This window comes from Pleurodeles waltl, chromosome 11 (genome assembly GCF_031143425.1).
Source record: "Pleurodeles waltl isolate 20211129_DDA chromosome 11, aPleWal1.hap1.20221129, whole genome shotgun sequence".
Taxonomy (NCBI): Eukaryota; Metazoa; Chordata; class Amphibia; order Caudata; family Salamandridae; genus Pleurodeles; species Pleurodeles waltl.
This window is the reverse complement of record NC_090450.1, coordinates 582,720,687-582,737,261: the sequence shown is the minus strand read 5'-3', so window position 1 is coordinate 582,737,261 and position 16,575 is coordinate 582,720,687. Positions and strand designations below refer to the sequence as shown.

Genomic DNA, 16,575 nt, shown 5'->3' with positions numbered 1-16,575 from the left:
TTTTTACAAGGCAGTGCTAAGCTACAAAAAGTGGCTTAGCGCCGCCTTGTAAATATGGCGCAGTGCACAGCGCCACAGGAACGTCACAAAAAGTGATGCTCTGGTGGCGCTTGTAAATATGCCCCTTAATTTCCTGCAAATGGAACCAATGCACCTTTCCAGAGTAGTTTGCGAGGTAGTGATCCCCGTTGTGTGGTCTTGTGTGAACCAAAGCCATCTCAAGGCACCTACCAACTGTCAATTACGCTTACAGGCCAAAGGTGGACGTCACCTGCTGTATGCATGATCGGTGGAGAGGGTGGTCAGCACCTAATGTCCTATTCATTGCAAACCAAAGTGTCTCTTCTGCTGCACATCCTGATATCTTTTACAGCATCCCTGCTTTCGTTTTCATCCTCAACAGTGGGCCAGCCAAAATGATGCCCCAACCCAATGCAGAATGTGGTAAAGGGTTTCTTGATACTCCCATATTTCACAGATATTCATAGCTCTTAAGCTGAAGGGGGACCGAAAGGTTGCCTCTTCCCCCACTGCAGGGTCCTGCATTATGTCCCTCATTCTCATGTATTTTTCACTGTGACACCATTTTCTTCTCACTGCCCATGAAATTCTCTTTCATCGGCACGCATGATTTTGCTTTCAACCAGTTTATCACTCCCTGGACTTTTGGTAACAACTTCACTGTCACCCCAATTGACCTTTAATACCCCCCTTATACTTTCTCGTTCACCCATCTGTTGTCACACACAATACAACTCCCAGGATTCCATCTCATTCTCACCCTCATATCTCTTTCACGGTTTCTCCAATTCCTTTTCACTACCTCCCCAACTGCTCTTCCACTGTACCCTCTGGACCTTCCTCCTTTCTCTTTCACTGCCTCAGCTGCATTCTCATGTATCTTTCACAGTGACACCTAATTTTCTTTCACTGTCCCACTGGTTTCCCTTTTATTGAAACCACTGATTTTGCTTTGACTTAGGGCCTGATTTAGAGTTTGGCAGACAGGTTACTCTGTCACAAATGTGGCTGATATCCTGTCTGCCGTATTACAAACTCCATGTGCTATTATGGGATTGTAATACGGCGGGTGGAATGTCCATCATGTTAGTGATGAGTAACTCCATACCCCAAAGTCTAAATCAGGCCCTAAGCTTCCCGCCCACTGCCCTCGTGGTGTCACTTTCACCTCTACCGTGATTGCTCCTTAACTCTAACCCTTAATTTCTCTTTCACCCCCTGGTCACTTTTTATTGTTATTCTGACTTCTTTCCATTTCACTGCCACCATGATTGCTCCTTAATTTTGACCCCTACATTTCTCCTTCACCCTCTGATCACTTGTTACAGTTAACCTGACTTCTTTTAATCACACTCCATGATTTCTCCTTCAAATCCCTCAGGTTTGCATCTCATTATCATCTTCGTATCTCATTTACTGTATCCATAACTTCTTTTCCTTTGTCTCATCAACTTATCTATTGCCGTCCCCCCTATTTCTGTTTCACTTTCACACTATTCTCAGTGTCACTTGGAGTCTTAAGCATAAGAGCAAACATACAAACATATAACATTGTCCGAAAACAAGGAGAACGTTGATGTTTAGACCATGTGGTGGGAAGACGAAGAAAAACAGTATCTTGAGGAGGATAAAACAGCCATTAGCAGCAGGCCTGTTAAGGCCTTTGGATCAGACACTTAATGGTGAGGGGTGGAGGTAGAACCGTATGAAAAAATGCATTGCCAATATGCTGGACATTCAAAGTTAGACAAAGAGAGAAGATAATTTTGGGAGGCACTCCAGAGTTTAGCTTCCTAAAAGGCATAGGTCCTCTGGCCCTCACATGTGTAACTTGCAAATGAGACCTTCTGCATTCGATATACCAGTTTAGGCCTAACCCAAAAAGGCCCAATTTGTACCCATGTGAAAGGAAAGAAAAACATTACTTATCCACTAACCATTTGTTTGTAGCGTGTAGTGGATATTACTTACCCTCTAACCACTGGTTCGTTGCTTGTAGTGCTGTAGAGTGACATGCAGCTATGTAGGTCTGGGCGCAGTCATTTGCAACTTGTTTTTGTTCAAAGAAGTTTTCGGTCACACGACCTACTATAACCACTCCCTTAGCCCACAATGCACCAGAACAAAGTTTCCACCTAGGATTGTTTTTTCACAGCGGGTGACTAATGTTAGTGGTGTGTAGTGAAGGAACAAGAATTCATGTGCTGTCCATTGCGCAAAAAATACTTATAATCAATATGCTGGATCACTGCTAGCTTCAGGGGAGATGGGAAGGCACATGTGAATCTACAGCACTACAACCTACGAACAGATGGTTATAAGATAATCAACATTTCTTGTACGTAGCTTATGTGACTGTAAATACACATGCTCAGCATAGACTGTAAAACAGTACCTCCCATAACAGGTGACTAACAAGTAGAAAATGCAGATGTTTGGAACAAAGGGCTTGATTTGGATCTCGGCGGACAAGTTACTCCATAACAATGATGACAAATATCCTGTGCACCAAAATATAAATCCCATCGGATATGAAGGGATTTATGTTTTGGAAGATGGGAAATCCGTCACCATTGTGACGGAGTAACTTGTCCGCTAAAATCTAAATCAGGCCCAAAGTTCTTAAAACTGTTTAGCCAGCCAAGGACGTCTGATAGGCCTATATATCCACACAATAGTGCTTTGTGAGCAAGTGGAGTGTTGACCATGTGGCAGTTCTACTGATGTCCGCAATGGGAATATTTCCTAGGCAAGTTATAGTAGCATGCTTTTTTGCAAGTGGAATCAGCACTAAGTACTATACGTAATGTACTAACCATTTTAAGAGGGTTTAAGGGTATATCTAATAATCCATCTAGCAATACACCCTTAAAAATAAGGTTTCCTTAGTGAGGATACATCCAATAATCCCTCTAGCAATATCTCTCTTAAAAATAAGGGGGCATATTTACAAGCCCTTGCACCACATTAGCAACTTTTTACACTAATGTGGCGTTAAGGAGGCATTTTTGCAGCGTCGTATTTACAAAGTGGCCCAATGCATGCATTGTACCACTTTGCACCCCCTTGCGCCACATTATGCTCAAAGCAGGTGTTCAAATGACACACCAATAGTAACCAATGGGCCTCCTTGCACTTTGTTGCACTACTGTCAAAATTTTTGACGCTAGTGCAGCAAAGCGCCACAATTGTGCCAAAAATTCTGATGCTACTGTCCTAATGACTGCCATGGTGCACTGTATTGTAAATACGGCGTACCCATTGTGTCCTTAGGAGGGGCAGGGGCAACGCAACAAAACTGGTGCATAAGTGCTGATGCACCAGTTTCTTGTAAATATGCCCCAATGTTTCTTAAGTGAGGTTTTGCAAAAGCAACAAACTGTAGTTTTGTTTTGTGGATGGACTTTGTACAATCAAAATAGTACATTAACGCTGTCTTGACATCAAGTGTATGTAAGGCCTTCTCTGCCACAATGTCGGGAGTGTAGAAAAAGATGGGCAACTCTGCTATTTGATTTGCATGGAAAGGGGAAAGCTCTTGGGTAGAAATTTGGGGATGGCGTTTGAATCCACTGCATGCATTGAATCTAAATAAACGTTCCTTCCAATTATAGTGCTTGCAACTCACTTACCCCCCTCAGAGAAGTGAATGCCACTAGGAAGGTGATTTTCCAAGACAAGAACTGCATATCACAAGAAAGTAAAACAGAGGGCACATCAGTCTTGATATAACTATATTGAAATTCTAGTGCTGCAGTGATGAAATACTCTTTTAAGGTCCTCCATGATACTTTAAAAAAGATACACTTTTTCTACTCTCCCTGTAAGCTGTAACTGCAGCTAAACGTAAAAAAATAGACGTATATGCCAGTTCTGCTTTCTGCAAATGCAACAAACATCAGATGACATCTGGGGATCTGTGTTCCCCCAAACAGTAATGAACATTTTTCCACTTTGCAGCATAGCACACACATGTTGTGGGTTTAAGTTCCTTGCACAGGATTTACATACACTCTTCTGGGAGTTTAAGCTAAGAAAACTCCAAGAGATGAGGTACCAAATTCCTAGATTAGGCTGCCTGAGGTCTGGATGTCAGAACTGTCCCTGATGATGAGTCAGGAACTGGTCTCAGCATTGAGGATGCAGCAGTATTTCTATCAAGATTGAGTACCTCTGTTGCCTCGTCCACATTGATGCAACCAGAATGAGGGTCTTTACTTGCCTCATTTTACTCACAACATATGGGATAAGAGGTAGTGGAGAAAAAGCGTAGACAAACATCCTTGACCAATTCATCCAGGGGCATATTTATACTCCGTTTGCGCCAAATTTGCGTCGTTTTTTTCGACGCAAATTTGACGCAAAACTAACTCCATATTTATACTTTGGCGTTAGACGCGTCTAGCGCCAAAGTTCATGGAATTAGCGTCATTTTTTTGCATGAACACCTTCCTTGCGTTAATGATATGCAAGGTAGGCGTTCCCGTCTTAAAAAATGACTCCGATGCTATTGCGTCGGATTTATACTCCCGGGCAAAAATGACGCCCGGGAGTGGGCGGGTCTAAAAAACCCGCATTTGCGCCGGATTTTAGCGCCTGGGTCAGGGCAGGCGTTAAGGGACCTGTGGGCTCAGAATGAGCCCAGAGGTGCCCTCCCCTGCCCCCAGGGACACCCCCTGCCACCCTTGCCCACCCCAGGAGGACACCCAAGGATGGAGGGACCCACCCCAGGGACATTAAGGTAAGTCCAGGTAAGTATTTTTTTTTTTTTTGTGGCATAGGGGGGCCTGATTTGTGCCCCCCTACATGCCACTATGCCCAATGACCATGCCCAGGGGACAGAAGTCCCCTGGGCATGGCCATTGGGCAAGGGGGCATGACTCCTGTCTTTGCTAAGACAGGAGTCATTTCAATGGGGGATGGGCGTCGTAAAAAAATGGCGCAAATCGGGTTAAGACGATTTTTTTGCCTCAGCCTGACTTGCCCCATTTTTGGACGCCCAAACGCCATTTTTCCCTACGCCGGCGCTGCCTGGTGTACGTGGTTTTTTTTCACGCACACCAGGCAGCGCCGGTCGGCTAACGCCATTCAATAAATACGGCGCCCGCATGGCGCTTCAGAATGGCGTTAGCCGGCGCTAATTTTTTTGGCGCAAAACTGCGTTAGCGCAGTTTTGCGTCAAAAAGTATAAATATGGGCCCCAGTGCTTTGCCCATGGAATTCAGCTGTAGGTACCTGGAAGCAAAGTTTTGTGATTTTGCGTACTGTGGTGGAACACAGATAGATTGCTATAGTGTCCCACCAGTGAAGGAACTGTTGGAGTACTTGGGGATTCATTTTCCTTTCGTGGACATATTGATGATTCTTGTTTAATAAGTATGCAAAATCGTTGTCCGTCCTGGGCAGATGCTCTAGGATTTTGAATGGCCCAATACCAAATCTGTTAGGCTATTTTTGACAGCTGTGACAAGGCAGCCCCACTTGCGTATAGATGTATTACACAGTTGTCATGCTGCCTGTCTTTCTCAGGGCTGTTGTGCATCAAATTCAAATGTAGACTGCACTGAGTGCCAAATAGATTACTCTGAGCTCCAGGAGATTAATGTGATACTGTTCTTCTGCACAGGGACTCTGGACAGTCATGTGGCTGACGTGCTCCTCACCCCATGAGTGAGGCATGATAATGCTCACTTGCAGTTGAAGGTCAAGAAAAGACCTGCTCCGCAACAAATGTTTCCTTCCTACTATGGGAGAGAGCGCTCATTTATGGGCTCTACTAACACTAGATCTTCTCTTTGGCCAATGCTTGTGACCATGTTCTTGCTAGTCACTTCTCCAGTAGATGCATGCGCAATCTTGCATGCAGCACTACTGCTATGGAGGAATTCATTATCCCCAATAGTTTCAATACAGTCCTCACCATAAAAGGATAGGTTCTCTGAAAAAGGGTAAAACGTCTTTTGGATGCCATCACCCACTTATCTTGGTAGGGTTAGGCGTTCCCCACAATTGAGTTTAACACAGACCCTAGACAGGGTTGGGTCTACTGTGGCATGAGGTGTGATTTCTTGGCACTGACTGTAAACCCTAGCCTGTGTAGAAGGGACAATGCTGTCTGAATGTGTAAGGCACTATTTAATGATGTTGTTCTTTGTCAGACAATCTTCCATGTAAGGAAGACATGAATGGTGTTTCTGAACAAGTGCACCACTACCACCGCTAGACATTTGATAAATACCCTTAGGGCAGTTGTGATCCGCATAGGGTAGCAAGCCTAAATAGGTAGTGTTGTTCACTTCCACAAAGCACTTGAAGAGGTAATGCACTGGATATATAGGGAAGTGGATGTATGCATCCTTTAGATCGCCATGTGACCCAGTTTGCTGAGCAGCAGAATTATGTCCTGCAGAATGGTCATTTTGAACTGCTCTGATAGGGTATCCAGTTGAGGGGCACGAGGTTAGAGGATAGGCTGCAATGTTCCATCCTTCTTGGCCATAAGGATTTGCATAAAGTACAACCTTTCCCCTGATAAAGGTACACTGGTTTGATGGGAGCACATTAACTTTCTCCCCCAATAGTCCAAGGTAGTCTTGACTAATTGCATGGCGACAAGGTGGTATGTTTGGTGGAGTACACTCCAAGCAGTAGCCCTGCTGTACTACTGAGAACCTGTTTGTCAGAGGTTATTTCTTCCCATTGCTGAAAGAATAACCTTAGTCTTCTCCTGACAGGCGTGATGTGATCTGGGGAAATGATGAGCATTCCACTATCTGGAGATGGAGGCACAGTTGCCAGAACCACCTCTATCTTTGTCTCTCCTGTAGCTTCTGAATACATCCTCTAGTGATGGATTTGGATCATGCAGTGTCCTGAAAGAACTGCTGTTTTTGGTACCCCAGCCATTGAGGAGGAGCAGATGAAGGAATATCCTTAGTAGTCTCCTGACAGGTGTGGTATGATCAAGGGGGATGATGGGCGAGCCATTGTTTGCAGACAGAAGCGCCATTGCCAGAGCCACCTCTACCTTTTTCTTGCCCTCTAGTGAAGGATTTGGGTCACAGAGTGTCCTGAAAAAACTGCTGCTGTTGGTCTCTCCAGCATTTGAGGAGGAGTGGCTGACTTTGAACCTCCTCTTGTCTGCTGCTTAAGAAAGGCAGACTTGGGCATTTGAGTCTACAGGGTGTCCATTGCTTTTGCAGTATCTTTTTTTAATCTTCTTAAGTATAAAGTCAACCTGTAAGTTGAACAGATGCTCCCCAGCAAAAGTGATGTTGGTCAGGTGCTGCTCAATCTCTCACCTAAAACCAGAAACCCTGAGCCATGCGTGCTACCTCAAAAGGAAATTAATGTGCCTTTTGACTCGTTCCTGTCCCCTTTTTCATTACACCTCGGGGAGGTGCTTTATCAACTCCTTCCACTGGCAGCAAACCTGGAGACAGTCCAAATGAAATGGCAATACCCCACTGTTTGGCTGCCCCCACAGCCACCTGTTTTCAGCCATAGCAATCTTGCTTTCCTTGTCTGGAGGAGTATCCCAGTTGCTTGAAGTTATGCCCTTCTCTTTGCATTGTGACTGGATATTGCCCCTGATGTAAACTGGCTAATATCATGCAGGTTTGCAATTTTTCCAACCCATGTAATAATATCCCTCACTTTGAACCTTGACTTGGTCTTTAAAGTTGTCTGTGGTGCACCTGCTCATGTGTTTCAGCATAGGGAGGTACTGCAAAGATCTCTCAGTCTTGGAACATTTTCAACCCAAGAAGTCATCATCCTTCTCAACTAAATGGGGCTTCAGCTTATAGTGCTGCGCCGCACTCTGCACAACTGAGTAGTACCCAGCAGAGGTGACAAGGGTTTTAGGGAATAACAAGGTAAGGCTCAAGATCAGCATTCTCCTGAGAATCAATGTGATAGTCCCCCCACTGATCATTCCCATCTTTTGAGTGTGGCCGAGTCATGGTATGGGCCATAAAGCTCATATTTGTTACCCTGATCTGAGTCAGTCTGAGGGAATAGACAGTTGTGGTGACTGAGAAGCTGATGGTGGTGAGGAAGGCCACAGAGATGGTGCTGTGTAAGTGGTGGTGGTGACTGTGGTTGGGGTTTGAGGAAAAGTGGTGGTGGTGCACTGGTGGCCTTGTCCACAACCTTTTTAGGGATGGGATAAGACTCAAAATTGGGAGAAATCTGTTCCTCAAAGGTGAGCTTTCTAGTTTTCCATGGCTCATGTGCATAGGAGTCATCCCACGGAGGCGGTTTAGTGAAGATCTTCCCAGTTGAGGGATGAATGAAGATCTTCCTTTGCCTCAAATCAGGCATATCGAATATGAGGGCATAAAAGGGCTTGTTCAAATCAAGTCTCAAGGCCAGCCTTGAAGTTGGGTTCAGAAATTATTTTGACTCCAAAAGTAGTTTCTCTGAGACTCAGTCAGGCCAGCATAGGTTTGTGCCTTGGCTGAGCACCCCTTGGCCAAGGCTTTGCTGGAGCTGTCTCTGAGGGTTGATAGATCTGTTCTGGCTCATCGCGGTCTTTCAAAGCATGACTTATTTGGAAGTGGTAATTGACCTCTGTATGAGAGCATTATTGGGATTTATCTCCACAGGGCTGATCTTTGAGTGTATGTAGAGAGACAGGGGTGCGAGGAACTGTTTTTGTACTGGGACCCGTGCATTGGGGAAAAGGGATTTCCTCCACTTCAACCTCTGACATGTAGAGTACTGCAGCATCAGGTGGGTCCTGACTTTGCAGCATGTGGTTTGAACATAGGCATTCAGGACAGAAGTGGAAGGTTTTCCTACACTTTAACATCTTAGATGCTGAGATGGGCTCTTCATGCTCTGGAGGCAGGCAGAAGTTACACAAAGGATGCTAGTCGGACCATAGGTATTTTGTTCTGCATCTAGGACAGGCCTGGAAGGGTGTCTTCTCCCTAACACCATCCATTACAATCATTCTCAATACCACCAGTTCCTTTCGATAAAGTAACACTGACTCAACCTGAATATGAATCCTGTATCATTGCAGATGCAGTGAGCTGATATTGTTGCATCAGTTTTCGATGACTGGCCCTGAAGGTCCTGGGGAAATCATCAACCATCCAGGGTATGTCATTTGAACATCAGAATGCAATGGTGGACAAAACAAATCTGGGGTCGAGTCTTTGTCCTGTTGCGTTTTGGGCTAAAGGAAAGGTCACAACACACCTAGTGACCAAAAAGGTCTTTAAACAAAAACAAGCTGCAAGCATCAACACGGAGCACAAGATGGCAGGAGTATACAGAGTAGGTATATTATATCTACAGCAATACATGCCACTAACATTCTCTATTCCTCTGATTCTCAGACTTCTTTCTTGGAGTTCTCAGACCTGCTTCCTTGGGATTCCCAAATCTGTTTGAGGTGGACTCTCCGCCTTGCTTTCTGAAGCTCCCAAAGAGCTGCTTTTTTATGTCTTAGAACTGCACCCCTTGTTGTTAGATCCATTTCCTAGGGAATTCTAAAACCTGCAATTCTACGGTTATCAGGCCTAGTTCCTTGGGCTCATCAGCCCTAGACCATAGGGTTATAAGGACTGCTCTCGTGTTCTTCTTAGACATTTTAAAACCAACTTTCCTGAGTTCTCAGACATGCTTATGGGTTATCCCGCTTTGGAATCCCAAAACATTCTTCCCTGGCTGTCAGATCGGCTCCTTTGTTTTTAGACCTGTTTTTTGCTCCCTCTGGCTTTTAGACCAATTTCCAGGAGGGAGGGGTGCAGAGTTGCTTCTTAGTTTCATATCTTCTTCCTGTAGGTCCAGAAGTATGTTTCTCTTTCTGTCATCATGCCAAGGGAGGAGGTGAGGCTAGTGGCAGAGGTATGAAGATAGGTAGTAGATCTTTCTCTTTTGAAAAATACAGATGCATGTAGTAAAAGTATGCTTATTCTAGATAGGTCAGTACACAAAATTCACTTGTTAACTTCTGAAATGACAGATGATCCAATGTCCATTCATGAAAGGTATGAACAATTTGCTAGTTTCACTGGACATGCCTCTCTGCACACTGTGAGGCTAGAAAAGAAATAATGCTAAATCTATTGCCTTATGCACACTCAGAATGGAGATCGCCTTTATAGGTGATTGTTGTGAGTCAGTTTCAAATGCTCCCTCGAGTAGTGTGGAGTGGGACATATAGATTGCCCTTTCCTATGTTGTCTAATATCCCTCCCATGACCAGTAATTTCCACTGCTAGTCATAGTCTTTGTAGTGATGACTGATGTCTGGCTCCAGATGTCTGTTGAACAACTGAGCACAGCTCTATTCAACAGTGTGAGAGGTCAAACATGAAGCTCTGGAGTTCTTGGATCCAGAATTCTGTGGTATGTTCCCAGTTGCTGGATCAGTATCCTCTGTAGATGTTCTTGGTTCTTGTTCCAAGATGGCGGATCTTCAAAGACAACCTGTGAAGACAAACATCGGGTAAACTTGAAAAGAGGGAGCTAGAGGGTACGGCTCTACCAGAGGCATCACCTACTTTGGACAAGACAAAGGCCAACAGATTCTGCCCATCTGCATGGCCGTTGGGTTCTGTGTTCATGCCCAATACTTAAATTAGATTAAGGGCCTGATTTTGATATTGGAGGACAGGTTATTCCGCCACAATGGTGACAGATATCCTGTTCGCCAAAATCTAAATCCCATAGGACATAATGGGATTGAGATTTCGGCGAATGGGATATCCGTCAACATTGTGATGGAGTAATACGTATGCAATATCTAAATCAGGCCCTAAATCTTGTCAATCTGGCTGCCTCATATTTTCCCTTGAAATAAAGTGGCATGTTTGTGGGGCAGAATGTTTCTCAACTCAAGATCAAAATTTTACTTAGGCCTATTCATTAGGTCTGTGGGTTCAGCAATATCCAAAGCCCCTGTTGTTACCTCACAGACTGCCATACAGGGTACCCAGGGCAGGCCTCTTCTGGTAAAGTGCTCATTAGGCAGGGAAGTGGTGAGGGAATGGGTATTGCCGTAACCACAGTAGTGATCTCTTCAGTGTCACATGTTTGGTACACACAAGCCCTGATTGTGAGTGGATCCTCCATTTCTCGGACAAGTCCACCACTAAGGCTCTTATTTGCATCAAGACAATGAATTGCTTGAAAGAGGCAATACCTTTTCTCCTCACCAGCAGGAGGACCCAACAGAGCTGGTCCTAAGATAGTTAGAATGAGGATGAACCCTAATCGCTGCACCACCTGTCCATAATACCTGACACAGGCATCCACACTACTTAATCCTCAAGGTTCAGTTCATAAGTTATAGTCCGGGTGGCTTGCCTGTGTCAGTAAAAACCGAAGAGGAATTAGTGCCTACTGTAAACATCTCTGCTACTTTCTTCACCCAGGTTGTTCAACTAGTATGGGTACAGCAAATTATCACAGATACAAACAGGAAGGGGAACATATGCTCTGCTAATCGCAAGTGGCTGAGCCTCAGTTTATCACTAATTTCCCTTTAGAAACCTTAAAGAACCATGGAACATACGTACAGGTTTCTGACCTGTAACTAATTTTTGAACATTGAGATCTTAAATAAATTTGCAAGCTTCATTCTAGAAAATTGAAAGGATGCAAACATAATTATCAGAAAAGTCTGACTATGTGAAGAGACTTTGAAGTATGGCCTGTCCAATCACATAATCCTGTTCTGTCCATACATTGTGATCCGCTTTACCAATCCTTGCTAGTGTGACGTTAACAAGGTTGTGGCTTCTTTATCTATGGTAAACTGACCTGTAGGCATTCCCAGAAGGGCCTGCTAGCTTCTGATAACAACCAGATACATTTCAAAATCCATTTTAAACTTTTTTTGGAGATGGCCTCATGCACAGATGAAGAACTGCACACTGCAAACAGCTGATAGCAAGCAAAGAAGACATAGGGCCTGATTTAGATGTTGGCAGTAACGGGTCCGCCGCCACTTTTTCAACAGAAACCCCATCCACCAGATCAGTGGTTTACCCACCTGATTTAGATGTTGGCGGTCCCATAAATGATAACCCGCCTGAGTCCCGCTGGCTCCGGGAAGGATTCCCACCTGCCGCCATGGTGCCATAGGAAAGAGTGGATTGTGTAGATTTGTGTAGATGAGTGTGTAGTTGTTGTTTGAGTTGTGTGTGGGTGCAGCATCAATAGTGTGTGTATGCTGTGTCATGGACATACGTCAATGTGTTTTGTGGCAGGTACATGTTGTGTTGTGGTGGGATGGCAATGGATCATGGTGTGTATGTGGTGTGCTGTGTCATGTGTGATGCAGAGGGCACATTGGCAAGGGTACACTGTGTGTTGGATTTACCTCTAATCCACAGCCACTGCCATTGTCTGATGTCCATTGAGTTCAGCGATGTCCTCCCTCCGTCAGAAAGCCGCTGCCAGTATACCGCCTGCAGGACTGTAACATCTAAATACAGGCAACGGGAACCCGCCTGCATGATGGCTAGGAAGAGCACTCCATTGTTGCAGTTTGCGGCTCAGCATACTACATATGGCAGGCAGAATGCGGTCGACTTGATGGTCTTTGCTGGCCCGCCGCCACATCGGTATAGCGGTAACACTGCCAAGATCTAAATCAGGCCCATGGTCCTACCAGTCTTATAAGATTATGCCCATTTAACATTGATTGTATTGTAATGTAACGTAGAATTTCAATAGTCCTTCGTACCTCTGATGAGGCCATGAAGCATTCTATCTTGCTTCAGGTTTCCGATAGGAATTTAATTATGGGTTACTTACCACGTCTACATGGCTAGTGCAAAATGTGTCATGTCAGTATAAATGGTGAGTTTTTGCACTGAAAATAAATAACGTGACTCAGTGTTTAGAATTACGAGCCCTCCTTGGAAGTCCCAATGAGGGCTCACTTAGAACTTCAAGCCTAGTCAAGGCTCCATGAGGCCAGATACATTCTCTCGAATGTCCCCCTCTGTCATTCGACGTGCCTGGAATACAAGCCTGGGTAGTGCTCCAGCGTGCCAAGGGTGAGGACCCTGGGAACCTGGTTATGCGCGCCATGTCACAAAGTGCCCAAGATGGGGACCCGTAGGCCTGGGAAGGGTGACCCTGTGTGTGATGGGGCTCTGACCGGGCCCAGAGTTAGAGCTCCGGTGGGCCTGGGGGTGAAAGCCTCCAGCACTGGGCTCCATTCCATGGCCCACCTGGAGTCCGGGACCTGGACCCAGAGGCTGGGGATAAGAAACTCAGACGCTCAGACCGTGCCCTGGGTCAGAGTTCTGGCTGGTCCTGGGGTGGAAGCCCTCAGGCCTGGGCTACCTTCTTCGGCCCGCCAGGTCGCAAAGTGCCTAGGACGAGATCTGGCAGGCAGCGGGAGGTCTCCCCTACTGGTATGGGTTCAGCTTTCACTGGGCTCTGGGTCGAAGCTCCGGCTGACCAGGGAGTGAAAGCTCCCCACCCTGGGCTCCATTACCTGCCCCAGTGAGACAAGGGTCTGTAGGCCCAAGGAGGTCTCCCCTACTAGCCCAAGATAAGAAGCTCTGATCAAGTCCTGGGACAGAGCTCTAGTGGACCTAGGATTGGAAACCCCCGTCCCTGGACTCCATTCCATAGCCCGCTGTGTCACTTGAAACCTGGGACTGGGACACTCAGGCACGGGGAAGCCTCCCCTGCTTGCCCAGGATAAGCAGCTCTGTTCGGCACCTAGTCAGAGCTCTGGCTGGCCCTGGGTAGAAGCCCCCTTGCCCTGGGCTCCCTCCTTCGACCTGCTATGTTGTAAGGTGCCCGGGACGAGGCCCTGCAGGCACCGGAAGGTCTACCTTGCTTGTTCTGGTTCAAAAGCCCTGAGCAGGCCCTGGGTCAGAGCCCCTCGGGCGGAGGCTGAGGCCCTGGACTCTGTTGCTGAGTGCCCCAGATGGGATCCCGCTGGCAGGGAGGCCTTCCCTGTTTGCCCAGGCTCAGAAGCTCTGACCGGGCCTCAGGCCTGCTGAGTCTCAAAGTGCCCGGGACGAGGGCCCACAGTCCTAAAAAGGCCTCTGCTGCTTGCCTGAGATAAAAAGCTCAGACCGGGCCCGGGGTAGAGCTTCAGTTGGCCTGGAGATGGAAACCCTGGCCAGGTGCTCTCTTCCATGCCCGCTGTGTCACTTGGAGCCTGGGACTCTGACTGTCCGTGATAAGAAACTCTATAGGGCCCTAGGTCAGAGCTCCGGTTAGTCATGGGGTAGAAGTCCCCAGCCCTAGGCTCCATTTTCCAGCCTACCGGGTCGCAAAATCTCTGGGTTGGGGACCTGCACCCATGAGGAGGCCTCCCCGACTCGTCCCGTTCAGAAGCTCTGACCGTGCTCCGGATCAGAGCTCCATGAGTCTCCCTCCATAGCCCCTTGGCAGATACCTAGCTTGGGCTCTTAGAACTCAGGCCTCAGTATCCCTGTCCTCTCCAAGGGTGAGCAGAATACTTTTTCATAAGGCATGGTGCTACCAGACAGCTATCCTTCAAGACTGAGCATTTTTTCACTCCAAGCTCTCAACATTTGATTGCACACTATGCACTTCTATGGCAAGTCTCAATGAGAGGTCATTTGACTTATCAAGCTCAGCCGGGGCTGTAGGAGTTCAGGTGTATCTTTACCAATGGCCCCCCTTTCTCACTTGGTGTGTACGGATTGTAAGAAAGGGGGTGGTCTTGCTCCAGAGTAGAAGGGATAGGGTACATGGGACCTCCATGTCTGATTGTTCTCACACAGGACACAGATGCCGCCAGGGGGCTCGAGTCGGCGGCTGCCTTCCAGTACTGTGCAATGGGTCTTTCCTCTGAGCCTTGTTTCCCGGACAGCAAGAGGGATTCAAAGCTGATAATCCTGTGCAGGGCAGCCTGCTTGGTGGTAATTTCGCCAGCACTGTGCACTGATCACTATGGATGGGCTGTCCTGAAAATCCTGATGAAGTTTCATTTGACGCTCCAAGCCTAGCCAGGGCTCCAAGATGTCTGATGATTCCCTCCGATAGCCCCCTTTCACTCAATATGCAAAAATTACAAGCTAGGCAGTAGCTGGCTAAACTGCCTCGAACAGGCTGCCCTAAACAGGAATGTCATCTTTGCCTCCATCCTGCTCTCTGAGAAGCAAGGCTTAGAAGAAAGACTCCTTGGACAGAGGTGTAAGGCAGCCAGAGATTCGGGCCCCTTTTTCTGAATGATTTGAGGCAAAGTGTGAGGGACCCTCCTATCCTCCCATCTTTCTTTCCACGTGTTGCAATGGTCTGCGATGCCCACCACGGGATTAAGAGGCTCGAGTCCGGGACTGGCTTCCAGCCTTGCCTGACTGGCCTTCCTCTGAGCCTTGTTTCCTGGAGAGCAGGAGGGATGCAAAGCAGTCATTCTTGTGCCCGGCACCCGAATCAAGGATACTTTAGCCACAAATGTACCCTGATCATGATGGAAGGGCTGACCTGATGAAGGCTCATTTGACTCTCCCAGCCCAACCATGGCTCCAGGAGGTCGGATGTGTTCATTTTGATGGCCCCACTTTCACTCATGTGTGCACGGATTACAAGAAAGCCAGGTAGCCTTCCTCTGAATGATTATGGCTTAAGTGTGAGGGACTCTTTGTCCAACGTTTTGCCCCCTATGTGCCACACCTAGGGCGGGGGCGGCCCACCCCAGGGTCCAAGGGGCTTGAGTCTACTGCAGCCATCCAACCCTGTCTGACAACCCTTTCCTCTGAGCCCTGCTTCCCAGAGAAGACAGGGATTTGAAGCGGACATCCCCATGCAGAGCAGCCTGCTAGGGAGTGGCTTAGCTAGCAACGTACCCTGACCGTGAGGGCTGGGCTGATCTGGAAGTCCTAATGACAGCTCATTTGAGCATCCAAGCCCAGCCAGGGCTTCAGGAGGCCAAATCTGTTACTCCCATGGCACCCCTTTCTTTCAGTGTGTATGGATTACAAAAAAGACCTAAAGCCTTCCTCTGGATGATTAGTGAAAATGTGTGAGGGAGTGAGGATCCCCCTTGTCCACCATTTTTCTCCCTAGGTGCCATGTGTGCCTGGGCAAGCAGGTCCTGTGGCTTAAGTCTATGGCTGCCTTCCAAACCTGTGAAGGAACTTTCTCCCAGCTCTATTTCCCAGATAGCAGGCAGAGATTCGAAGCTGATATGCCCATGCAGGATGCCCTGTTTGGGGTGGTTTAGTCAGCAATGTACTACAATTGCAATGGCTGGGCTAATCTGTAAGCCCTGATGAAGGTTCATTTGATTCTCCAAGCCCAGCCAGGAATCCAGGAGGTCAGATGTGTTCACCCCAATGGCCTCCCCTTTCACTCAGTGTGCACGGATTGCAAGAAAGGCAGGTAGCCTTCCTCTGGATAAGTAGGGACAAGGTTTGAGGGATCCCTTTGTCTACATTTTTTCTCTTTAGGAGCCAAGCGAGCCAAGGCTGGCTCACACTGGCATCCCAGGGGCTTGAGTCTATGTCTGCCTTCCAACCCTGTTTGACGGGCTTTACCTTTGAGCCCTGGTTCCTGAGGAGTAAGCAGGAATTCGAGGCTGACATCCCTGAGCAT

At 47.0% G+C, this 16,575-nt stretch overlaps 1 protein-coding gene across 2 annotated transcripts in view; it reads right to left on the bottom strand.

Annotated features, from left to right (window-relative positions):
• Positions 1 to 4,983: 4,983 nt before the first annotated feature.
• Positions 4,984 to 16,575, bottom strand: part of LOC138265903 (inositol polyphosphate-5-phosphatase A-like) — a 350,243-nt gene continuing 338,651 nt past the window's right edge. Inside the window, exon 15 of one of the 2 annotated variants that reach the window (XM_069214078.1) lies at positions 4,984 to 10,467. In XM_069214078.1, the coding sequence (XP_069070179.1) occupies positions 10,345 to 10,467 (123 nt within the window). In that variant the 3' untranslated portion in view covers positions 4,984 to 10,344. The remainder of the gene's footprint in view (positions 10,468 to 16,575) is intronic. The other variant, XM_069214079.1, reaches the window with a different exon arrangement.